Source organism: Sciurus vulgaris (genome assembly GCF_902686455.1).
Source record: "Sciurus vulgaris genome assembly, chromosome: 5".
Taxonomy (NCBI): domain Eukaryota; kingdom Metazoa; phylum Chordata; class Mammalia; order Rodentia; family Sciuridae; genus Sciurus; species Sciurus vulgaris.
In genome coordinates, this window is record NC_136465.1 from 172,232,656 (window position 1) to 172,258,176 (window position 25,521).

Below are 25,521 nucleotides of genomic sequence, written 5' to 3' on the forward strand. Positions count from 1 at the left end.
GACATCTCTTGGACCCAGAAAGGCAAAGAGACCATAAGGACTCCGGGTCAGAGAGCACCAGCCCTGGAACGCTGCTCTTTCCACTGCAACCAGAACTCTCCCTTCCAGCCTCAGTTTCCATAAGACCTGGAGCTGTAGCCCGAGCTGTGACAGCGTGATGGGGACTAGGGTGTGTTTAGTGAGCACTTACTGTGTGCTAGGCCCTTGGAGACAGCAGTGAACAAGACAGACAAAAACCTGAGCATCGGCAGCACACAGACTAGCGAAGACAACCAAAAATAATTACATAATTCATTACAAATTAAGGAAAGGGGCAGGGTGGTGGGGCGGTGGACCCAAGTCTCACAAAGAATTTATTGTCCTTTCTCAGCTTCTGCCGCTGTGCCGGTCGCTCGCGGTGGGGGTGCAGGTGCGGGCGCAGGGACTCACATGACGTCATCTTAAGAGCAGGTGGAAGGTGGTCCCGGGAGGCGGGGGCGGCTGTGCCGAGAGGGGTCATGCATTCGTGGTTCATTGACTCGCTGGGTGGATGTCCCTGCGGCGCCCACGGGGTGCCACACGCTCGGTGACGAGGACGAAGGCGCCCCCTTCGCTCTCACTCTATTTGGGACAGAGTCACGGGACACGGGACACCGGCAAATACATAAATAATCACGAAGATGGTTTCGGGCAGAGCCAAGGGCTCAGAGGGCACCCGGGGACGGGGACGCATCTGCACGGGCTGCACACCCCTCTCCTCCCCCTCGCTTTGCAAAGAGGTCACCGCGCCAGCGACGAGCGCGTCCCCCGCCCGGGGCCGCAGCACGCGCGCCCCCGCGAGCCGGGCGCGCGCCGCCCCGCCCCCGCCCGCGAACTGCGCCCGCCGCGCACGACGCCCCCTGGCGGGAGCCCTGGGCCGCACCGGCCGCGCGCAGGGGAGGGGGCGGGGGCGCCGCGCACGCGCACGGGCCGGCGGCGCGCGCCGAGCGGGGGGCGCCGCGCGGTGCAGCCACGATGGAAGGGGGTGCGTATGGAGCGGGCAAAGCCGGGGGCGCCTTCGACCCCCACACCCTGGTCCGGCAGCCGCACACCATCCTGCGCGTCGTGTCTTGGGTAAGGACCGGTGGGTGGCAGGGCCAGGCCGGGTGCGAAGTGGAGGGCGGCGCGCCCGGACGGACCCCGACCGGGACCCGGACCCCGACCCCACCGGGACCCGCAGGGACGCGGCAGCGGGCGGGAGCTGCCCTGCCGGCCGGGCCGGCGCCGTCGTGCCTCCTTCCCGGGCCCGTGCGCGGGGCTCCGGCTCCCGGGGCGCCTGGCCCCGGGCCCCGGGCTCGTGCGCCCCCGCCCCCATCGCCGTGACCTCCCGCCGCGGCTGTGCAGCTAGCGGCTCGGGCTGCGCGCGACCGTGGGGACCCAGCCCGGGCTCGGGTGGCCTTTTGCGGGGAGCGGGTCAGGGCGTAGATCACCTCGCCGGGGCGCACGCCGCGCCTGCCGGGGCGGTTCGAGGAGGGGACAGGGAACCGGGTTTTGTGGCTCGGCTCGGAAGGTGCGGAGCGATGAGTCCGAGCCGAGCCGGGTACCTGGCTTCCATCGGGAACTGCGTCTCCTTCGCGGCGTGACCTTGGACTGGGAACCACCCAGCACTGCTAACTGGAAAGGAGGAGTTCAGATCCGAGGTGGGGAGTGCCGCCGCTTCGGTCTTGCCTCAGTTTCCCTATTTGTAGAGAGGGTGGGCGGAGCCTCCTTGGGGCCCCCTTGCCGCTGAGATTTTATGAATCCCTAACACCGCCTAGTGTACACCTGGAGGTCTCCGGGGCGCGAGTGTCTGGGAGGAAGGACCCCTCCCCACAGTGAAGAGCAGAGAGGCCCATTCTGGACCTGCAGCTCACTGAAGCCCAGGACCCCCAGTGCTGAGTGGGTTCTTGTTCAAACCTGGGGGGTCTGAACCCCCAAACAGTGAGCAGAGTGGGGGGTCAACACCCCAGGGAAAGAAGGCCTGCTGGGGCCTCGGGGGTACCTGGGGCTCCCTGAGGTTGGTTGGTCATTGCAAGACACAGTCATAGAAGGTCTTGTCTCTGTAGTCTTGGGGCCCATTACTGCTGGCCCAGACAAGAAGAGCTTGCACTGGGGATTCTGGGCAGGGATACTGGCAGGAAGGGGCCCTAGGGGATTATGCCTGTGACCCAGGCGTGCTGAAGTGCCTTTCTCTTAGGGATTTTGGGGGCCATATATGGATCTGGTAGGTGAGACAGCTTGGGTACTTATCTCTGGCCTCCCAAAGTGGAAGGAAACTATCTTTCCGTTTTCTAAAAAGTTAAAACTCCTTCCTGAGGCCACTGGAAGGGTGACCAGGTTTCAATGCCCACCAGATGAGCCTTTTAAGGGCAGGGAAGCCCAGTTCTGTTTGTCTTTGTGTCCTGGCCCCCCAGGCACATCCATAAAGGTTTGTGACACTGAATTCGTTCATCTGGGACAATTCCCAGCTCCCAGAGACTCCAGCTGGCCTGAAGCAAGGTGGGGGCCCTGGGGATCTGTCTGGTTAGCTTCGAAGGCTGGGTGCCCTGCTCCCATTTGCGGGCCCTAGGGTCTCTGGCCTGGGAGAGGAAGCCGCTGGCTTTGTGAGGCGCGGGGTGTTTTATCTGCTTGGGTCATTTCTGCCCCTGATGGCTTCATTTAGCAGAGCTTTATTGAGTCTGCTAGGCCCTGGGGGAAGGCAGCATGACTCAGACGCAGCCCTTGTGCTAAGGGAGCCCAGAGCCCGCTTGAGAGGGGGCCAGGTGCCCCCAGGCAGAGGTGGTAGGAGCCAGGGGAGGATCCCCAACCTGGCACTGGAGACCTGAATGGAGAAGGGGATGTCAAATTGGCAGGATGAGGAGGGTTTGCACTTGTGCACATCGGGATGACAGGAGGACATTCCAAGCAGGAGAAAGGAAAAATAACTGGATGTAGTACCCATTGTGTACAAAGCAGCAGCTCCCCCACCTGAGGGAACTGAGTTCCCAGAGGTAAGTCCCTGGCCCAAGGTTACTGAGTGTGTAAGTGGCAGAGGAAGCCTGGTTTGGTGTGCACGCCTGTGATCCCAGAAGCTTGGGAAACAGGCAGGAAGGTGGCAAGTTCATAGTCAGCCTGGACCACTTAGCAGGACCTGTCTCAAAATAAAGAACTGGGGCTGTAGCTCAGTGGTACAGTGCCCTTGGGTTCAAGCCCCAGTACCAAAAAATAAAAATAAATAAAGGACGAGGGCAGAATCCTGGAAGTTCAGGGTTGGAAAAGACACAAGGAGTGTCAAAACAGCCCCCATTCAATGCCCAGGTTTCTCCCTCACCTCCCAGCACTGCTCACACACCTGGACACCGGGTGCTCCTCACCTTTGTTGGAGTGGAAGCATCTGATACAGGCTCACTGACACCTTTAAAAAATAGATAAGTAAATTCCTTTTTTGTGAGGGGTGAACCCAAGGATACTTTACCATTGAACTACATCCCCAGACCTTTTTATTTTTTATTTTGAGATAAGATCTCACTGAGTGCACCTGTAAATAAGCTTTGCAAGAAATAAATAGTTCTTTTTCTGGTCATCAGAATAGTACCTGCCCCAGCCAGGTGCCATGGTTCACACCCATAATCCCAGAAGCTCGGGAGGCTGAGGCAGGAGGATCGCGAGTTTAATGTCACTCAACAATCCATTAAGAAATGGTGAAGACGGGCCTGGGTGCAGCTCAGTGGTAGGGCACTTGCCTGGCATGCCCAAGGCCTGGATTCCATCCCCAGTACTGCAAAAAAGCAAAGGGAGGAAAGAAAAGAAACGAAGATGGTAAATTTCGTGTGATATGTATTTTACCACAATAGAGAAAATTGGGAGAAAACATCCCGTGTGATAGCCATTGCTTAGGAAGAGCTGCTGGTCAGACAGTCTGTGTGTCCTTCCCAGTCTTCTTAAAGAGTCTCTGATGTACGGAGACCTCTTCGTGCACTCAGGAACTGGCAGTAAATGCAGCCAGCTCCCAGTCGCCCTACACGCCGAGGGCTTCCCTGCCACCCTTATGGAGCTTGGACTCTTAAGATTAGGGTGACAATCCATCCTGGCTTGCCAGAGCTTTCCTGGGTTTAGCACTGGAAGCTCTGTACCCTGGGAACCCCTCAGTTCCAAGAACTGAGCCAGGACTCCAATACTACCCAGGCCCCCACCGTGGCCCCGGAGAGTCACCTCTGATCTGTGCACATGGCCTTGCGATTTTGTAAGCTCTGTTCAAGAAAGGTCGTTTTCCGTTGTTTTTCCTAAGGAGGCCCCAAACCTCACAGGCTGCAGGCCAGCACCAAGGCAGACCCGTCCCGTACTCTCAGCCTGGCTGCTGAAGAAGACCTGGTGTGTCCCTCGCCCGGGGTGCTCTCAGCCCTTCTGTCACTACTGCCCAGGCTGGGCAAGGCTGGGCCTGGGCCTGAGCCTCCCTGTCCTGCGCCAGGCTGGGATGGCTAAGGTGGGACATGGTCCAGGACAGACTGGGAGCTGCCACCTTGACCTGGGTTTTAGGGGAGACGTGCCAGTGCTGGCTGGAGATTGGCTGCCACCCCGACTCCTCTAGGCAGCAGCTGTGACCTTCAGCAAGTGCAAATGTCCCCTTCTCACTCCTGTGCCTTGGTCTCCCCGACTGAGCTGGGTGGCTGGGTAGGTGACAGGTGCCAGATCAATCCCAGCTCCGTGCCTGCAGCCTGTCAGTAGTGACTCACTTTTTTGTTCTGGAGCCAGAGGGGAAAGGAGTTTCGGTGGGGAAGTGTGTGCACTTCTTGTGAAGGACCACCTTTTATTTGGAATTTGTAATCTTTTTTTTTCGGGTGCTGGAATTCTCTATGGGGAAAGAGTCAGTGCTGGTCGATGAGAGGTTTTGGTTCTTTTTTTTTTTTTTTAAATGCTCCATTTTGGCAAAATCACATGATAAAATTTTAGAAATCTTGCCACTTTAAGTGTTTTATTATTATTATTATTGGTGCTGGGAATCGAACCCAGGGCTTTGAGCAGGCAGGGACATCCTCTTCGCTGAGCGCCAGGCCCAAGATTGGTCTTTCAGGGCTTCTGTAAATCGACTTGACCTGGAAAGGTGACTCCAGCCTGCGACTGCCGGACCCTCACTCTGAATTCCTGAGGCTCCCTCTCTGGGGGGGCCGTAGCACTAAGGGATTGACTTGAGGGGGCAGCTTTCCAGCCCCTGTTTTATGAGCCCCGTCGTCATCCCAAGCGACCACTGACTTGAGAAACTGAGCGTCTTTGCAAGTGCAGCAGTTTCAAGACGAGACTCGCCCTTTCCCCATCAGGCTGCATGTCGAGGCGTCCTTTAGAGGAATTCTGGAGCCCACTGCAGCAGAAAGGGGTCTGCAGAAAGGGGAAGGCAGAGTGCCCTGGCCAACTGGCTCGTTCATTCCACAAATACCAAGTCCCTGCTCAGTGCCAGCGTGTGTCCCACCCAGAGTTGAGCTGGCAGGCACTCTCCAGGAGGGATCACTACAAAAAAGGAAACCCAAAGGGTAGTGGGTCCCTCTGCCTGGAGGGTTGTAGAGGACTTTCAGGAGAGGTGACTACTGATCTGGCTTCTGTTAAAATAGTAGGAAGACTGGGTACAGTGGCACATGCCACTTGGGAGGCTGAGGCAGGAGGATCACAAATTTGAGGCCAGCCTCAGCAACTTAACAAGACCCTAAGCTACTTAGCAAGACTTGGTCTCAAAAAGGCTGGGGATGTGACTTGGTCGTTGAGTTCCTCTAGGTTCAATCCCTGCTACCAAAAAAAAAAAAAAAGAAAGAAAGAAAAAGTAGGAGGGACTCCCTTGCAGAAGGAACAGCCTGTGGATTGCCTGGAGACTTGAGGTGTGACTGGGTTTTGGAAATGACGATTTGTGGGTGGCCCAGGGAGTATAGGTAACAGTGATAGGGGTCAAGAGGTTGCTTGGTGGCTCTGGAGGGGACTTGGATGACTGACACAGTCAGACTTCATCTGAGGGTGGTGGGAAGCCAGAGAGAGGGCAGGGGAGAGGTGGTTTTGGAGGTGTCTGACGGTCTCGGTAGCCTGACCTGGAGAGGCCTCTGGGCAGATGTCCTGGCTGCGTGTGGAAATGCATGGTCGTGTCCGGCCTGCCCTTTCTCAGCACCAGGCACAGCCCTGTCACCTAGGCAGAGGTGGCTGGCCATCTTGGCGTCCTCCCGGCCTCCCTTCCTGGGCTGCTCCTCACTGCTCCTTCTTTCGGGTCTCTGTTGGGGGCCATCCGCTGCAGGAGACGGGGCCCATGGGTTTCTGCCAGGTGTCTTGAGCAGCCAGGGCTCGGGAAGCCTGAGAAACCCTGGGCTTAGCTCAAGACAGGACCCTCATGGGGACCGCGGAAGACCCCTGCCTCTCCTGGCCTCAGTTTCCTCATCGGCGACCCGGGACTGGCAGTGGGAGCCCTGGTGGGCTCTGTTATCCCGCTTTAGATGGAAGCTGAGGCCCAGAGAGGATCTCGGGAGGTGCCAGGTGGAGAGCCTCAGCCCCTGCCCGAGGGGCAGCCCCACCTGACAGCGCACATGACCGCTTGGGCCAAGCTGCAGTCTTAGCTGGAGAAGAAAGAACAAAGGCCGCGAGGAGGGAGGAAGGACCCGCAGGAGGGGAGGCAGATGGCCGCTGGGAGCAGCCTCGCTTGGCACCTAGACCGGAAGAACCGGCTGTCCTGGGGGAGCGGCGGGCGGGCGGGGCGTGGGAAGCGTCTGGTGCAGCCCCTCCGGCCCTCACTGGCGGGGTTGAGCAAGATGCCAGGGCTCCGGCCTCAGTTTCCCCATCTGTCCTGAGAAAAGGCCAGATGGAGGGGCCTGTGGTCCCCAACCCTCCTGCCCTGCGGACCCCTGCTCCTGCTCCTGGAGGGTTCCAGGCAGGGAAGCTGAGGGTCGGCCTGTCCATCTTTAAAGAAGGACGTCGAGACTGTCCCCATGCTCTGGTGGCCTGCGGCGGAGCTCCCCGGAGGGTCCTCGTGTGCGCAGAGCGCAGCGTTACTGGGGTCTGGAAGGCAGCCGTGCCCCGTGTTTCTGGGAGCTTCTCTTCCCAGATGGAGCTGCCCAGCCCCTTTCTGCTGGGAAGGCCGGTGCCAGACGAGGGGACTTGAGGGAAGGGGCTGCTGCCAGTCCGTTTGGCCCCCAGCCACCAGGCTGCCAGCACCCCCAGCAGCTGGGGCCCCTCCAGCAACTCCAGGCCCACGGAGCAGGACAGGGCCTGTGCCCCAGGTCTTCCACCGCTCCTGAGCGTCCTGACACCTGTGGCCTTTGTGTCAGCTGCACTGTAGCCTGGCCTGTCCCCGGCCCTCTACTCTCCCTCTCAGTGGGGCCTGGAGGTGGGGCTTCCCCTCCCGGCTCCTGAGGCCACTAGGGGCCATTCCCCGCAGCTTCCCTCCTCACAGACAGACAGCCGGGACACGTCCCTCATGCCACCCCTGGCCTCAGTCCTGGTCCCTGCCGTGCCCACTCTGTGGTCCTTCCCACATCCAGACTCCCTCTTTCCACAGTCTTGTCACCGGACTCTGCCACTGTCACCGCCAAGCCTAGGCTGCCCACGTCCTCCTCCCGGGCCCCTCGTCCCCTCCCGTCCAGCTCCCCATGCTCACCCTGGCTCCAGAGCTCCTGGGGCCTGGACCGCTGGGCCTCTGGCCCACCTGCTGTCCACCCTCAGCCCCTGGTCTGCCGGGGCCCCGGGAGGTCATGAGCCCCAGCTCCGGCCCTTCTGACAGTGGCACCCGCCTGGCTTAGCCTGGCTGGTCCGCCTCCCTCCTCCTAGGTCAGTTCCTGTTTGTGCCCAGGCCACTGGATGCGTCCCTCTCTCGTGCTCGAGGACTCACGTCCAGAGCTTCTCCGTCCCTCCCTCTCCTCTGCCGTTCTCAGCGTCACCCTCTGCTCTTGGCTCTTCCGTCAACTTACAAATGGGTGACGTCGCCATCTAGGAAGGTGCCCCTCGTGTCTCTGCCCTCAGCGGAGCCGTGTCCACTGTCTCCAGGGTCCCACCTGCTTCCCCACACGCACCCCCTCAGCAGGCTGTCCCGGCTGCCCCATCTTGTCAGGGTCGTCCGTGACCTTCATCTCGCCAGCTCCAGTGGCTGATTGTCGTGAGCGGATCTCTGCGCGGCATTGGCACACAGTGAGGGCGTCCTCCTGTCCTCCACTGACTCCAGCCGCGCAGGACGAGCCCCTGCGGGCTTGTTGGGTCTTCACCTGGGCCACGTCCGGGCCTGCTCCCCAGCCAGGGAGGGCTCGCTCCTAGTGAGAATCCAGGGAAAGTACGGGGGCGGACACCGACCTGCGTGAGGTGACACAGCTCAGGCTCAAAGATGGGGACACTGGAGTCGGGAGAACTGGAGCCAGTCGGGCAGAGAAGGGGGCAGTGGCAGCGGAAGCAGCTGCAGCGGCCGAGGCCGAGGTGTGACAGAGCCGTGTGGTCATCAGCCCTGGAGCGCTGGGGCTGCTGGTCGCTGTCCCGGGGTAGGGCCCTCGTGCCCTGCCCTCCTCCCTCCTCCGCTGTCCCCCTTCAGCGGATTCCCTGACCTGCGCCCCACTCCCCGTGGCCCCTGTGCCCTGGGCTTCCCTCTGGGCACCTGTCTCCTTCTCCAGGAGGGGAGGCAGGCCCAGGTCTGGGTTCTCCCTCTGAAGACCTGGGGCGTCCACAGGAGAAACCCAGCCTGGTAGGGTGGGCTGGCCGGCAGGGGCATCCCGTGAGGAGAGCAGACAGACAGGGTGCGGAGCCTGCAGGCCTTGCTGCCCACCTCGTGAGCCCCGGGGCCAGGTGCAGCAGCGAGGGCTCAGGCTGCCGGGGGTGGCCTGGACCGCCCTTCTCCGGGCCGAGTGCTGAGGCCACTGGGGGCGGGAAGGGCCTGGGCTGGCCGAGGTGCTGCCTGGAGGCTCGGTTCAGGGACAGCAGTGCAGGTGATTCTGCCCTGAGCGGGTCCTGGGCCAGCCACGTGAGCCCTCCCTGGGTCCCAGTTCCCCTCTTGCTGATGAGACTTCAGGGTCCCCTGTGGTCCCACAGCCCAGGGAGGGTGAAGAGAGGGACAGTCTGAGGGTGCATCTGGAGTCAGGGGCCTGCTGGGGACAGCCTGGTGAGGATTACCGCCTAATCCCCTGCAGGTCCCTCCCAGGCTTGGGGCAGGCAAGGCCTTCACAGGGGCATGTCCCGCACGTGACCCCGAGGGGCAGCCCCGCCCCATGAAGGGAGCCCTGGCAGCTGGCTCCTCTCAGCACTGAGCCTCTCCCAGGCCCAGGAGGTGGGATCAGGTCTGGGACAGGTGCTGGGGGCAGGCAGGGTCCAGCTCTGTCTGAGCCCTGAGGCCGGCCGGGTACTGGGAGGGAGCACTTTATCCTGGCTCCCCCCTTCATTCCCCTGGAGGCCTTCCTGGCCCTCCCTCAGTCTGGAAGAGACTCTCACCCTTGAGGAACAACAGAGGACCTTGTGTGGCAGCGTTGTCAAGGAGATCACTGGGGTGCTGGGGGTCCTGCAGCTCTGGAGTCTGCTGAGGGCTTCTCGGAGGAGGTGGCAGGAGGGAAGTTAGGTGCCACTCAGAGCAAAGGTCCTGAGGCTGCAAGGAGCAGGGGAGAGGGTGGAAGAAAGCTTCAGGGGTCTGGGGTTCGTGGGGGAGGGGATTGCTCTTCTGGGGTGGGTGAGCCCCAGGGGAAGGGCTTCCACAGGGGAGTGACCTGATCTGGCTGCCACCAGGGGACAGCTGGCTGTCCTTGCTGGAGCAGGTGGGGGGCAGGAGTGGCTGGGGAGCGTCGGGTAGGCTGGAGTACGGATGGGGTTCCAGGACAGAGTGGGGCCTGGGCCTGGGCAGCTGCGGGGAGTCAGTGTGTGGATGAAGGGGCAGCTTGAGGCCATGGGGAGGCCAGGAGTGGCAGGAGGCAAGAGGCCCACACAGGGCCTCTGAGCTGTTGTAGGGAGTGGACTCCAACCTTGGTTGGGGGCTGGCAAGATCAGAGGGTGGCAGGATGTGCCTGGCTGCTGCCAGGGCCTCCTTGGAGGAGGGGAGGAGGCCCAAGAGGAGGCTGAGATGGTCTCAGGCACTGGATGTGGGCAGTGGCCAAGGCCACAGGTGGAGCGTTGTTGAGCAGGCCGCCTGGGTGCCTGCAGGGACCAGGGGCTCCTCCCCGCTGCCTGGCTTGGGGACAGATGTCTCTGTGCAGGACCAGATAGATGATGCTGGGGGACAGCCGAACCACACCTCAGATGTTACTTCTCTGCAACTTCTCTGGGAAAACCCCACATCTGTCTAAAGACGTTAAACCCAGACTGACCTCTGGGACATTCCTGGTGGAGCAGTGACCTCCGCCCCCCACCGGCTGTGTGCAGCTCTTCCAGCAGCCTGGCTGGCCCTCGCCCACCTGCCGCGAGCCCCAGGCACACCCTGCGGGCGCCATCTGCAGTAGAGCCACCCTCTGGTCCCTCAAGAAAAGCAGCTGGGGCCTGGGTTGGGACTAGGGTCCCTCCTGGGTTTCCTGCTGATCTTGGAGTTGGGGTCTGGAGTTTGCTTCTCTTGGGGAGGGAGCTGATCCCAGAGGCCGCGGCTGTCATCTGGAGTGGGGCTGCCATGGACAGACGCTGCTGGACACCGCCTCTGCTTCCTGCTGCAGCGCCCCTCTCGGCCTCTCTGAGCCTCAGCGTCCCCCCTGCCGTGGCTGAGGCTTTCCCTCGGAGGGTCTTGGCGAGCATGAGTGGGTTGACTTCTTCTGGTTAGTGCCTGGTCCAAGCAGGCTGCGACTGGCCCAGGATCTCCTGGGGGAGTCAGGCCCGTAAATAAGTCCCAACCAGGAGGGTCAGTGTGGGGGAGAGTGACTGGGAAGGTGGTGTCCCAGAAGGTAGCCAGGGTGTCACCACATCCCGGGGGGTCTCCAAGGGTGAGTAGGCGTTGGCTCCTATTTGACAAATGGAAAGGGGGGACACACTCCGGGCAGGGGACAGCAGGCGCAGAACTTTCTGACAGCCCGTCTGTGCCATCCTGTCCCTGTGGGATGGCTGAACAGGGAAGGGGCAGGGACAGAGGCCTGCGGGTCACAGAGGTTGGTACTTCCAGGGTCCCTGATTCTCTGTGTCTTTGAACTCAGAGCCCAAGATCCTGAAATTCCAGGATCCAAGCGAGCTTCCTGCAGATTTGTTTTTCCGCGATTGACGCAGACCTGCACCAAGCACCAAGCACCATCTGGAGCTGTTTCTAAAAAGACCCGGGACCGGATTCAAAAGAGGTGGAAAGCTGTGGAAGAGGCCCGGCTGCTTGCTTGTTGCTTTTTCTTAGCGTTTTCTTTAGCTCCAGGGAAGGAGGAAATTTTTCCCGGGCCTGCGGGTGCCCAGCGACCTCCCCGGGTCCTGCCTGGCCGTCCCCCTGGGTCTCCCCTGCTCAGCCCATTCTGCCTCTGTCCACAGCAGGCCTGCTGGCTGCGTGACTTTCCTCCATGCCACTGTGGCCAGCGTAGGGTTTCATTCTGGTTTCGTGTCCGGTTCTCTGGGGTCTCCCTGGGCCGCCCTGGGCGTCCTCGCTGCCCTGCAGTCCAGCCTTAACAGTCACGCGGGGAGGCCGCCCAGCACAGGGAACCTTGGATTCAGAGACTCGGGTTCAGGTACCCTACCCCGACCCAGGCATTGGAGTATGACCTGGCGGAGCCCAGAGAGCATCCCAGCGAGCCCCCTCCCTCCTGCCACAAACCGTGGGTGGCCGAACAGTGGAAACCTGAGGCCCATGACCTGTTGTTGGGGGGCTGCCCTTGAGGTGGGGACAGCAGCTAAGCAAGACACTAAAGGTCAGTGCGGAGGGAGGCCCAGGAGCCCTGCAGGGGTTCAGGGACGGCCAGCGGCTGCCATGCTCGCTGGAGACGTTGTTCCCCTCTGAGCCTCCATGTTAGACCCCAGACCCGCAGGGTCCTCGCGTCTTCAGGGGCAGGCCGTCTGTTCCCGGCCCACCTTCTCCGCGCCTCCTCTCCCTGCGCTCACTTCGCGGGCTGCTGGCAGATTCCGGGGGTACACCTTCCACCCGTGCGGCAGCGCCGGCCCCGCTCCCTCTGCGGGCGCTGCGGGGGCCCCTGTGGTGTTGTCCTCCATGCTGCCTGCCCCCCGGGGGGTCTTTTCAACCCTAAGTCAGAGCTGGTCACTCAACAGCTCTTAAGTCTGCTGTGGCTCCTGGAGAGAGGCTCAGTCATGGTCTGGGGTCACCTGCTGGGCACGTGGCCCGGCTCCTGCCCCAGCCCTCCGGTGGAAGCCCTCCCTGGGGAGGCCCTCAGCTGCACTGGAGCCTGCCTGAGCTGGGGGCTGCGGCCCGCCCTGTCCCTCCCGGGGTGTTCTGACCTTGCTCTCCCCCTCTCGGGGACATGTCTCCAGCTCTTCCCTCCTGGCCTCTCCAAGGACTGCCTGCCCTGTTTCCCAGGAGGACCCGTCTCAGTGGTTCCTCCTCTGCTGCTCCCAGGCCCAGACTCCCGCCTTCCTGCTTCCCCTCGGTGCTCCCCTCTTGGCCTGGGAGAGCCTGGCTTTTCCTGCTTTGAAGGGGGTCCTTTCGGGCAGCAGTGGCGTCTTTTTCAGCCTCAGGGAATGTGGGTCTATGAGGAAGTTTTGCTCAAAGGGGGTCCTTTCCTGGGGCCTCTGGAGAAGGAAGTGACCCCTGACTAAGCCCCTAGGGGACACGGCCTGGCTCTTGGTCCTTGCATGTGAGTCTCCCCAGAGGAGAGGTCGCTTTCAATTGTGCGCTGGGAATGGAACCCAGGACTTCACACATGCTAGGCAAGTGCTCTACCACTGAGCCACCACCCCAGCCAAGAAGTTAACTTTTATAGAGGACCAATCTCAGGTTCAGAGAGGTTAAATCGCTTGCCCAGGACCACACAGCATGAGCAGCAGCCCTCAGATTTAAGTCTGGCAGGTCTGTCTGAAATCTTCCTCTAACCAAGTCTTTTCCGCTGGTTGGTGACTTTGATGACATGCAGGACTGGACCTCACGTTCCTGCCCTGGTCGTTTTGGGTAGCAACCTGGGGCCTGTTTCAGTGCGGGGGCCCAAACCACAATTCACAGGAGCTGAGGGGCAGCCAGCCGTCAGAGCGCCCCTTTTCTGTGGTCTGTGGGGTCTGCCTCGCCTGCCGCAGTTCCCGGGCCCTCAGGAGACCTTTGACAGTTGTTTTGAAGTGCGGCTTCTTGTCACTCCTTGTCTGTCCTCTGAGCCTCCGGCTTGGGCCCAGGTCCAGCTGCCTGATCCCAGTGGCGCTGGGCAGCTGGCCTGTGTGCCCGCTGGTCCCGCTGCCGGTCCTGGTCTCTGGAACCAGCACCCCTTCTTCAGGCCCCTGGGGCTGAGTGCCGCTCGGTCAGGTGGAAGGAGCACACGCTGGAACCGTGGACGAGCCCTGGTTCCGCCCGTGCTGCCGGTGCCAGCGTCCCCCTCACCCCGCGAGCCTCGGGACTCGTGTGGGGGGGGCTGAACACGTCGCCCTGCTGGTTTCGGGGGCTGCTGGGGGGAGCAGAGCCTGGCTGTTTCTTTTTTCTTTTCTTTTGGTGCTGGGGATGAACCCAGCACCTTGTGCACACCAGACATGCACTCCACCTCTGGCCAACGCCAGCCTCCCCCGTGTCTGGCTTTCTTGTTGCTTGTCTTCCCTTCACTTGTTCTCCAGGTTCGTCCCCCTGTAGCGCGAATCAGTACGGTGTGTGTGTGTTTACGGATCAGTCCTTTGTCCCTTTGTATCTCCGAACAGTAACCCTTGCTTGTTTCTCTCTGGTCCTGTTGCGCACATCTGGGTTGGGACGGCGTCCTGGCCCAGTGTCTGCCTCGCTTTCAGGAAAATGCAAAGTAAAGTCACGTGGCCGTGTCCGACGTCCTCCCTCCAGGGCCTGCCATCAAGGGCCGATCTTGGGGCCTAATTTTCTGAACATGCATTCTCCACTCTGGGCCTCCTCCTGTGGTGTCAGGGGAGGCAGGCAGCCCAGGGAGAAAGCGTGGACTTTGGGGTCAGGTCCCCTGGGCTTAGAGCCCCGCGGTGTCCCTGGCCAGGCCGACTCTGGCCACGTTCGCTGACACCTGTGGCCGTCACCCCTCGTCTATGAAATGCTGGTGGTGCTGATGCACTGAGAGTGGTCGCTGGGCTGGGCTGGGGCTCTGGTGGCGCACTTGCCTACCGCGTGTGAGGCCCTGGGTTCGATCCTCAGCACCGTCATCAACAGCTAATAAAAATCTCCTTAAAAAAGATTGTGAATGGAGCGATACTCCATTTGAAAAAAAGAAAGCTATTGCCGTGTAACAAATTGCCCCCAAACTCATGTCCCAAGCACGCACATGCCTCTTGGCAGTTCTGTGGGTCAGGAATTGACCTTGCTGGGTGCTGTGGCTCTCAGGGCCACGTCCACAGCACCTGGCAGCCCCCTGGGGCAGATCCAGTCTCAGTTCACTGCTGGGCGTTGGAGGGATTCAACCCCTGTGGGCTGCCAGCAGAGGCCTCGGTCGCCAGCTCTTGGCGGTTCTTGCTGGCAGCACAGAACACAAGCTGGCTCCCCCGACACCCCGTGCGCAGCAGAAGCAGGGGGTGGGCAAGGTCCTTCTGTGACCTAAGCCCAGAAGGGAGACCCCAGCACTTGTTGCCCTATTTTTTTGTCTGTTAGAAGGCAATTGCTAGGTCCAGCACTCTCAGGGGACGCTGGGGACACCAGGTCAAGAATCGCTAGAGGTGGGGTCATTGGGGCCCCCTCAGCCGCCGGCCACCCAGCTGAAACATGCCTGTCACAGGGTTGTTGAGGATCTACATGAGGTGGCACAGGTGACATGACTGTTAGCCCCGAAACCCCAGAGGCAAGGACAGGCTGGGGCTGGGCAGTTCTGAGCCCCAGAGGAGTGGCCCTGGGGTGGGGCTGGGCAGGTTCACCCTGGAGGGCGGAGGGCTCCCTGTCCTGGGGCCGTGCAGTCCCGGGGCGACCTTGGTGTCAGGCCCAGGAGGGCCTCTGGCTCGGGCGCGTGGGGCTCAGGAAGGAAGCAGGCGACCCTGCTCGTGCCGTGTGACCCCAGGCGAGCGGCCCCCCGCAGGTGTTCTCCATCGTGGTCTTCGGCTCCATCGTGAACGAGGGCTACCTCAACAGCCCCTCCGAGGGCCAGGAGTTCTGCGTCTACAACCGCAACCCCGGCGCCTGCGGCTACGGCGTGACGGTGGGCGTGCTGGCCTTCCTCACCTGCCTGCTCTACCTGGCCCTGGACGTCTACTTCCCTCAGATCAGCAGCGTCAAGGACCGCAAGAAGGCTGTCCTGTCTGACATCGGCGTCTCGGGTGAGCTCCGGCCGGGGACGCGGCCGCCATCCCCCATGTTGCAAAGAGGAAACTGAGGTGCAGGCGGGTGAGGGGGACAGACTGGGGACATGTGGCTGGCAAGGCCTGAGACCCCAGAGCAACCCTGCTGCTGGGCGCAGGCCGGGCCGGGCCTGGGGTGGGCTCCCGCCTCAACGGCCCTGCCGCGCCCTCCTGGTGGAGCCCAGCAGGCGCTGGACCCCAGCATCAGGGTCCCTGGAGCCTGATCCCTTCCTCTGGTCTTAGGCAGCGTGACATGACCCCTGACCCCTGTCCCATGAGTTCAAGTCCTGCCGCCCAGACCTGAGCCCAGGACTCAGGTCTGTGAGCAGAGACCGCCCCGATTCAGGCCGCAGGTTCCTCGGGCCTTCTAGAAGGAACTACAACCAGATCAGTGGTTCTCAAACTTCTCTAAGCCCAGGGTCCCCGGGCAGTGCTCCTGGGAGGTGGGCTGGGCCGCCACATGTCCCCTGCTCAGGACACAGCTGCTCTCTGGGCTGACCTGGCACTGCAGATCATGGTGCCCCGAGACCCCCACAGCCCCCACCCCAGGTCGCAGAGGCCCCTTTCTGAACATGGGGGCTTCGTGAGGCTGTGAACACACCCAGACAGAGTTGTCCCCACCCGGCCTCTCCCCCCAGGTGGGCACAGCCCAGCCTCCTCCCTGGACAGCAGCTGTCCTCAGGCCGTGGGGCTGAGTTGGGGAAGTGGCTAGAAATTGGTGCCTGACAGGGTGGAGAACCCTGGCCTGAGCTGACCGCGCTCCCTCTCTCTCTCTCCCCCCCTGCCCCCGCTGGGCCTCCCTCTCTGCCCCTGGCCCTGTCCTGTCCACCCGACCTGGCTCGCCTCCTCCCTTCCCACCTGCTCCTTCCGCTCCCCTCCCCGCTCGCCCTTTGGGGGTGGGGAGCTCGGGACGCCTGCCCTTGACCTTCCCTGTCCCTCGGTTCCCCTTTCGCTGCCCGCACGCCCTGTCCATCATGCATGCGCCCTGACTGTCCTGCCTGGCCTGGGGACCCCCAGCCTTCTGGGCCTTCCTCTGGTTTGTGGGCTTCTGCTACCTGGCCAACCAGTGGCAGGTCTCCAAGCCCAGGGACAGCCCGCTGAGCGAGGGGACCGACGCCGCCCGGGCCGCCATCGCCTTCTCCTTCTTCTCCATCTTCACCTGGGTGAGTGCAGCGCCCGCCAGCCCCGGGCGGCGCCTTCTCTGGCAGGGCCTCTGTGGCCTCCGGGGCCGCACTGGGCCTTGCTCGGGCTCCACCTGCAGGCTTGGCCTCCCCGCAGGAGGCTGAGGCCCTGGCTCTGGTGCGGAGCAGCCTCCCCGAGCTCACGGACACCCCGGCCGCTCTGGTGGGTGACATTCACGTCCCCTTTACAGCCGAGAAGGCAGAGCCCTAGGCAGAAAGGTGGGACTGGGAGGCTCCGAGGCTCCCAGGAGTCAGAGGCCCCGTTCACCCGGGGCTGCCTCTGACCTTCCCAGCTTCTGTTTTCCCCTCTGGAAAATGGGGGTGGGAGGCGGTGGGGGGACCAGAAGCCCTGGTGTTGGGGCAGGGCCGAGAGCAGGGAGCAGCCAGGTGGCGTGAGTGTGTCCTCAGGGGCGCCTCTGCTGAGGCTGTGGCCACACAGAAATGGGCGCCCACAGAGGCAGCACGTCCAGTTTTTCCAGAGAAAGCAGACGTCCGAATTTTCACACGAACTCCGATCTTCATGTATTGGGAATTTATTCAAGTTTTTAAAAAGATATATCGTGAGTCGAAGAAAGCAGGTCCCTTGGCCCCAGGCTGGAGACAGTCCTTCGCTGGCGCAGGCCCACGGCAGGGCTGGCCTCTCTCCGCAGGCCTAGGCGGTCTCTCTCTCTTCTCTCGATCTCTGTCCTGCAGAGATCCCGGGTTGCCTCAGCTCCGGGCCCATCCCTCCCCCCTGCCCCCACCATTGCAGCCCCTGCCCGTCCAGCCTCAGCCCAGCCTCCCGCGGAGACCCTCGGCTGTGCGTGCCTGGGGGTCTCCCTGCTCCCCCACCCTCCCTGGGGTGACTTCTTTCTCTTGAGGGTCCCTGGATGCCCACTTTCTTCTGGGACACCCAGCCCCCCAATACACTCTGGGGAGCTGGAGTTTGGAGAGGGAAACCCGTAGCTCCAGCCCCTGTGGGCCGAAGACAGGGGATCTCAGTGCAGGCGAGGCCCTCAGGCCGGCCCCCCAGCCGCAGGCAGAGCTGGGAAGCAGCCAGTCCAGAGGGCGGGTGGGGCCCACACAGGAGAGCACGCCTGGGCCACCGCGCACCTGGCCCAGCTGCCCGGTGCCTCCCTCCCTGCCGGTTGCTGCCCTTCCGGCTCGTCTCCAGCGGCTTCACCCCTGCTCTCTCCTGGCAGAGCCTGACCGCAGCCCTGGCCGTGCGCAGATTCAAGGAACTTACCTTCCAGGAGGAATACAGCACACTGTTCCCCGCTTCGGCTCAGCCGTAGTCCCCCGGCCTGCAGAGCAGGGAGTCCTGTGCCCAGCGGGTGGGGAGGTTGCACCTAGGGCCAGAGATGCCCGGGACACCAGGGCAGGGGACCTGGCCGGAAGGGCCAGTTCGGATGCTCCGTGGCTTGTCCGTTCACACGTTGCTGCCTTCGCCTGTTCTTTACATGTTCATTCGTTGAGTAAACGTTTATTGAGCAGCTGTTTTGTGCCTAGTGATGAGTTAGACAGGGTTCCTGCCCTCAGGAACCCCCAGGCTGAGAAGGGTGGACAGTCAAAAAAAACCTCCCCTGATGGGCCACAGGCTGTTAGAAGGCTGGAAGTGGCTCTGTCCACGGACTTGCCAGTGGATATCCATGGTCCCAGGTGCTAAGCAGCAGGCACCGTATGATCTCTGTGTCCACAGTTGTGGTACGAAGGATGGTCTTACTGTCTCCCTAGAGGCTGACTGTCAAGGGGGCCTGGCCTGGAATGTCAGAGGACTTTTGACCTGGTTCTGCTCTTGTGTGCTGTGTGACCTGGAGCAATCCCTGTGCCTCTCTGAGCCTCAGTCCATATTCCTGGACTGACAGGTAGTAATGGACCAACCTCTCAGGGTGGTTATGCAAATGAAATAAAGGCCAACACAGGGTTTGGCACAGGAATGCTCAATAAACGTCAGCTTCTGTATTCACTCACTCATTCATTCACTCATTCATTCATTCATTCATTCATTCATTCTCTCTGGCAAGTCAGGGGCACCTCCATAAGTGCTTTGGGAGTGAGCCTCTTGTGAGTCCTTGTTCTGCCAAAGGACTCTGGCCTCCCCGGTGCCCTCAGCTTCCTGGACGGGAGCCTGCCTAGTCCTCCACTCCACAGGAGCCAGGAGGCCGTGGCAAACCTGGGCCTGAGGCATGACCTCAGCCTTGCCTGAGCTGAGCAGGCTGAATGGGCTCCCTGGCACTGGGGGGCTGCGGTGCGGGCAGCCGGCTGCCCGCAGAGGTGCTGTGGGGGTGTTCTTGCTCTGAGAAAGAGGGCCAGGTGCCCGCGGGCCCCTGGCTCTGCTCGGGACCCCAGCCTCCTGCAGCCCGGCCAGTGGGAGCCAGGCCTTGCCTTTGCTCTGGTCTGGTGGCCCCTTTTGGCTGGCCAGAGGAGGTCTTGACCCCACGGGAGTGCTGACCACAGCCGCAGCCTCCGTGCCTGTGGCAGAGCCCCAGAAGGTTCGCAGAGGTCACCTGGCCAGCCCTCTCTGAAGGAGACCCGTCTCCACAGTGAAGCGGGAGTGCTGGAGGTGCCAGGCCTACAGGCCTCGTCCTCGGGGTCCGTCTGCTTGTCCCTGTGAGCTCCCAGCAGGGCTCCCTGACAGCTCCGGGGTGCCTGGGAGCACCTCCCTCCCCACCTCCAAGGCCCAGCAGCAGGACCTCAGACCAGCCCTGAGGCCACCCTAACGCCTCTCCCAGCTTCTCTAGAGCGCGCGGGCTTTGCTTCAACACCCGCTGCTCAGCAAAGGCTGCCGCAGTTGGCACCTCCAGGGTAGAGGGCCAGGCAGAGTGCACCCCCTTTCACTCACTGGCCTGTGGGGTTCCTGGTTGACTTGGTGCTTTTTCAGGGGTCAAAGGGAAGGCCGGGCGCGGTGGCGCACGCCTGTAATCCCAGTGGCTTGGGAGGCTGAGGCAGGAGGATGGCAAGTTCAAAGCCAGCCTCAGCAACAGCGAGGCCCTAGGCAACTCAGTGAGACCCTGTCTCTAAATAAAATACAAAAGGGCTGGGGATGTGTGGCTCAGTGGTCAAGTGCCCCTGGGTTCAATCCCCAGTACCAAAAAAAAAAACGGGAAGGAGTTGGGGGACCTGCCTTCCCCGCCCTGCAACGGGAGTGCTCCCTCAGGCGGGTTCCCCGGCGGTAAAGGTCCTGGGGAAGGCTTCACCGTGAACCCCTGAGCAGGTTTCTGATGGCAAATCTGATTTACTGCCTGGCTCAGAATGGTCAGCGGCATTGTCCTAGGACGATGTGATTGCTTTTAATGAAAAAGAATGTCCTAATGCCGCAGCCGAGGCTTCTAGGCCGGGCCCTGTGGGATCTGGGCGTGTGGTCAGGTGAGGTTACGGAGTTCACATACTGTCTGTCCTCCAGCACACATCTGGCAAGTCGCGTGGTCCCGAAACAAGTTTCACTTTGTTTAATTCCATCCCAAACTTGCATGACCAAGTGTTTCGGCAAGAACTAGGTTCGGCAGCAAGTGATGGAAATCTCAAATAACCGTGATTCAAACAAAGTTGGTGTCTAAGGAGGTGGCCCAGGACTAGCTCAGTGGCTCCAGAGCTTCAGCGGCCCAGGTGTCCTCCATCTCTACAGTGTAGCTTATGGTCTTTGTGGTCCATTTTGGCAACTAGAGCTCCAGCCATCACATCTGTGTTCCAGGTATCAGAGCAGAGAGTGGGACAGAGAGCATGGGAGTGCCACACTGGCTAAAGCTTAGTCACATGTCTGTGCCTAGCCGCAAGAGACAGAAAGAGTTCTCTGTCCTATTAAAAACTTTTTTTTTTTTTTTTTTAAATATTTTGTTTTAGTTGTAGGTGGACACGATACCTTTGTTTTATTTTTTTTTATGTGCTGCTGAGAATCAAACCCAGGGCCTCATGCATGCTAGGTGAGCCCCAGCCCCAGCCCCAGCCCCATGTCCCAGAGCACAGTTTTGAGAAGGGGGCAATGGGCCTTTGGGCCAACCTGACCCTCCACAGTGGAGGTCAAGACTTCCTGGTGGCCCAGAGTGACCTCTGGGCCTGGGCGACATGGGGCAGGTGCTGCTGAGTCCTCTTGCTGGCTGGTGGGGCTCTGGCCTCAGGCAGGGCGGCCGCCGGGACCTCCTGTCTTCATCTCCCATGCCTTGAGGACCTTTAACTTTCTGCTGTCCTGTGAAAACTAACTCCACTAACCCGTGCTCTTGTCTGTCTCTCCCCTAACCGTCCCCTCCTACCTTCCTTGTCGCGCCGGCCCCTACCCCAGGCGGGCCAGGCCGTGCTGGCCTTCCAGCGATACCAGATCGGCGCCGACTCGGCCCTCTTCTCCCAGGACTACATGGACCCCAGCCAGGACTCCAGCATGCCTTATGCCCCCTACGTGGAGCCCAGCACCGGGCCGGACCCTGCCGGCATGGGTGGCACCTACCAGCAGCCAGCCAACGCCTTTGACGCTGAGCCCCAGGGCTACCAGTCGCAGGGCTACTAAGCCGCAGTGACCGCCTGCCCCGCCCTGCCTGCCCTGTCCCTCCGCCCTCTGCCCTGCTCTCTGCACCTTTGCCCTCTCCCTCCCAGGCAGCCCTGCCTGGCACCCCCGCAGCCTCCACGCTGTTGTGCTGAGGTCCCAGGGAGCTCTGGAGGGGCGAGAGCAGCCAGGTGTCGGGGTCTGTCTGCCGGCAGGGACCTGGGTGGTGGGGGTGCGTTTGTTCATTGTGTCCTCAAGCACTCAGTGACGCCTACTATGTGTCAGGCCTGTGCCCAGCACATGGGTGAAGGAGGCAGAGACCCATGAAATGTGGAGGGAGCCTGCTGGCACCGAGGCAGGACTGGTCGATGCCAGACATCTGGTGGCATGGGGCTCAGGCTATCACCCCCCAGAGCCCTGTCAGCACAGCCAGCCTGCTAGGATTGGCAGGACTGTCTCCATTTTGTGGTTGAGGAAACTGGAACCTGGAAGGTCAAGGCCACAGGCCCAGGAGGCTCAGTGGCTGGAAGTGGAGGCAGGGCACTGGGCATGCAGCCCAAGATGGAGCCTGTCTGCCCTTCCTGTCCCACCCACCCCCTCCACCTGGCTCGGTATTACTCTCATCCCGGGGCCGTGGGCACTCAGCCCTGAGAGCCCTGAGCCTGCTGCAAGCCCAGGGCCTGCTCCCTGCGGTGCCTGCCCTTGGCCTTGGCCTTGGCCTTCCCAGGGGTGCTCACCCTGCTGGCCCATGACCCCTGCATCCCTCCCTGCCATGTGTCCTGCAGGGAGCTCCAGCAACTCCCTCTGTGTCTCCCAAGTTGCAGTCCCTGCCTAGAGGGCTCACCTGTCCACGCCCAGGACTGACGGACATGAAGGCCCAGATTGGGGGGGCAGGGCTGGCCCAAGGTCCCAGTGAGCAAGTGGGGCTGGGTTTGTTGCCTGGGTTAATTGACCCCAGTCACCCAGCAGGCGCCAGATTCCTGCTTTTGTGACCCCAGGAAACAGACCTGATCTGGGACACTCATCTCTCCTCTCACTGGGGGTCATCCAGGGATTCCAGGCTGGAGCAACCTGGAATTCTCTGGCTTTCCAGAAGGTCCGTTGTGGGAAGCAGTGCAGAGCCTCCAAGATGACCCAGGGAAGGGCTACTGGTGCAGAGTGGCTCAGGGGAGAGCATCAGGTGACCCCAAAGGCGCAGAGGTGTGGGTGGGACCGGGTGCAGAGCAGGCCCTCCTGAGCCAGGGAGGGAAGGCTCTTGCACACGGTTCCCCACCTGAGCTGGGAACTGCAGGGAGGCGGCTTGTCTGCCATCCTCCTGCCTCTGCCCGGGCCATGCCAGCCTGTCCTTCAGGCAGCAGAGCAGAGGGGACTGTGGGCCAGCCACAGGGACGGTGCTGGTGACCACCCTCACCCTGCCTCACTCGCGCTCACTTTCAGCAGCCAGTTGTCAGGTACCTGTGCTGGGGACAGGAGGGTGTGCATGGTCCCCGCCCTCAGAGCTTATGGTCTTGGGGAAGATGAGCACTAAGCCAGAAAGGTACAGAGCGCCCATTAAGGGTGGAAGCTGCAGGCTCCCGAGCAAGGGTCCCAAGTGGTGGTGGGGGGGAGTAGCACTGTCCCCACTTGACAGAGGGGGAAGGGGTTCAGGGAGCACAGGTGAGCTGGCAGTGGGTGTGGACCTGGTCTGTCCAGGTCCTCCCAGGGGGCAGCAGTGAGGGCTGAACTGCAGCTGACTTCTTTTCCACATCTGGGTTCCATGGTGGAAGTGAGAGATGGAGGGTGACAGACGTCCAAGGGCAGGATTTGGACGGGACACAGGGCTCCTGACTGCTACTGGAGGGCTCATCTCCCCTTCTGCTGACTGAGGACAGCCCCTTGGGGCCCCGAGCCCAAAGGCCCCTGGCATCCGGAACCCCCTTTACCTCCTTTGTTGATCTCTGCTTTCTTTTGTTTCCAAATTGTCCTTGGAGAAACGCCCCCAGCCCCTGCCCTGCAGCTGGACGCTGCAGAGTTTGGACTCCCTCTTCCCCATCAAGCACAAGAGGCCCAGAAAGGAGTTCCAGTGCAGGGCTGCAAGGACCCTTAGAAAGGTTCCAGTCTGGGACGGGAAGGCAGTAACCTGTCCAGGGTCAAGCACAGAACAAGAGGAGGGGAGCCCACTCTTCTGCCTCCCGAGTTGACAGCCTCCTGCGCGATCGGGCTGTCTGGCCTGGGTACCCCTCATCGGCCTGGGTACCCCTCATCCGCCTGGGGTGTGATGACTGAGGGGCTGCTTCCCAGGGGCCGGCATCAGCTTCCCTCCCCGGTGATTCTTGACCTTCAAAGACTCGTGGGGGTCCAGGCTTCTCTGAACCAAGAGCTCCCACTCGTTACCCTGGGGGGCTGCTAGCCTTGGTCCAAGACCCTTTTGATTCTCTAAGGAGCATGAAGGGGACCCCCCAGAGTTTACGGAGGATGGACTGGTCCAGCCATCTCCCAGCGCTGCCCCCGACCTGACACTCCCCACCCCCTGGTGCCCACAGCCCTTGTCTGGGTGCCCTGGCCCTTCCCGCAGCGTTACTGCCTGTGTATAGTATAAATATATATATTTTCTATATATAAGATGTATAATATAAGGCTCCACAGATATATCTGTTTGTGTGTGCGTGTGTGCGCGCGTGTGTGTGTGCGTGTGAAGGGCGGTCCCCATCCTGGGCCCCCGTCTAGAGCCCCCACCACCTGGTCAAGTCTCTCAAGAGTGAACCCAGTGGCCCTGTGGCACCCTCCTCTATGACATCCGTCCATTTGTGGTGAACCAAGTGAAGGTGGTGACTTCTGGTGACATACTAATAAAGTGAAGACTCAGAACCCGCCAGTGGATCACAAGTTGTCAATGTTTCTTTGTGGCTTGGGGTTGTCGTTGCCTCTGTCTCCCCTGACCTGGCCATGCTTTGTTTGTTTTGCAGTATGGGGGCTGAACCCAGGGGTGCTCCACTACTGAGCTGCATCCCCAGCCCATTTTACTTTTTATTTTGAGACAGGGTCTCACAGAGTTGCCCAGGCTGAACTCAAAGTTGCAATCTTCCTGCCTCAGCCTCCTGAGGAACGGGGATTGCAGGTGTGCATCATGGTGCCTGGCCACATTTTATTTTTTAATTATTGTTCAGTTAATTTTTAATTACACATGAAGCTTTTAATTACATGAAGCCCTAAATATATTCTCCTTTTTAAAAGTAAAATAATAAAATCACTGCAGTTGAAGCCAGTCTCCCTGATGTGCACAAACGTGTGCCCGCGTGTGCACGCGCGCACACACACACACACACACACACACACACACACACTCTTCCCTGTCCCCGTCCATTCTCCAGCCCCACAGGTAGCCAAGATAAGTAGTTCGGCCTCAATCCAGATCTTTTCCATATTCCTCAGTCTGCATGGACACAGGACTCTGTTTTTAAAGTTAGTGGCCCTGAGTTGGCCACTGAGTTATCTAACGCCCATAAAGTACCAGATTCTGCTGGGCCCTAGGAGTTCCACATCAGGCCAGTCCCCACCCTTGCAGAGATGGGCCTCCGGTGGGGGCAGTCTGGGTTAGATAGCATCATGACAAAGTAGAAACTCTGAGAAGTACCGTGGTGGTGTTGGCACCAAGGCCAGAAGATGTAGGCGCCACCAGGAGCCCAGAGACAGTCCTCTGAGCACGTGACAACCCGAGTTCTCTAGGCAGCAAGGGGTCGGGCTGGTGGATACCAGAAAGAAATGGAACAAGCAGGACCTGGCTGGGGAGGGAGGGGCAGGCGCGTGGGAAGAGAATGAAAAGGGACAGGCTGAAGGGGACCCATCGCTAGAGGCCTTGAGGCCTTGAGGTCTCGGGAAGGGGGCTGGTTCACTCTCAGTGACATGGAAAGCCACTGAAGGCGGTGTGTTGCTGGCCGAATGACCACCAAAGGATGCCGCCCGTGGTGCAGGCAGAAGGGTCACCGTGATGATGAAAGAGTGGGACAGGTCAAGACGAATTTGGAGGAGCCATCAGTTAACGATGAGCTGTCACGACTGACCACAGGAGGCGCTGGAGCTCAGGTTGGGGTGGAAGAGCCAGTAAGCCGGGTCTGCGGTACGGGGTTGTCAGTCACGGCGTGACCACGCCCACATGCGGAGTCGGCTAAGCCAATCAGGTCGCCCTTCTCCAGGATGGGACAGAACGATTGGTTAGGCGGGGATGGGAGGAGCCAGTTCCGAGAGAAAGGCTGCGGGCTGCGGGCCTCCGGGGCCCCAGTTCCGGGTCCCCAGGCGCTAACCCTTCCCTTTAAAGAGGCCTCAGGGCCAGGGGCCTGGAAGACGCGCCCAGGAGGCTGCATCCCGCCTCAGGGAACAAGCCCTGGGGTCCGCGGGATGGCCAGGCCATCCGCCCTGCTTGATGGTCACACCACCCCCACGTGCACATTGCCTCCTCTCGCTGTCATTCAAGCATTGCTGCACCCTTCATAGACACCAAAGCACTTGTCACTTGTGTTACCCGCCAGGGACCCGGATCTGCCCCCAGTAGGGCAATTCCGAAGCAGGAGTTTCCCTGAGAGCTTCCGAAAATGGATAGTGGGGAGGACAAATTGGAAAAGTTGGAGCTCCAGT

The 25,521-nt window shown here is 61.0% G+C and overlaps 1 protein-coding gene across 3 annotated transcripts; it reads left to right on the top strand.

The window, feature by feature from the left end:
• The first annotated feature begins 915 nt into the window (after positions 1-915).
• On the top strand, positions 916-22,388 carry SYNGR1 (synaptogyrin 1). Of its 3 annotated transcripts, none has more exons than XM_079141194.1 (4): positions 916-1,092; positions 15,018-15,255; positions 16,294-16,439; positions 20,779-22,388. In XM_079141194.1, the coding sequence occupies exons 1-4, from the start codon at positions 994-996 to the stop codon at positions 20,932-20,934; spliced, it is 639 nt and encodes a 212-aa protein (XP_078997320.1). In that variant the 5' UTR covers positions 916-993; the 3' UTR covers positions 20,935-22,388. The 3 variants fall into 3 exon arrangements, with proteins under 3 accessions (XP_078997320.1, XP_078997319.1, XP_078997321.1); XM_079141193.1 differs by having other exon boundaries at positions 20,713-22,387; XM_079141195.1 differs by lacking the exon at positions 20,779-22,388 and adding an exon at positions 17,639-18,402 and having other exon boundaries at positions 921-1,092.
• The last annotated feature ends 3,133 nt before the right edge of the window (positions 22,389-25,521 follow it).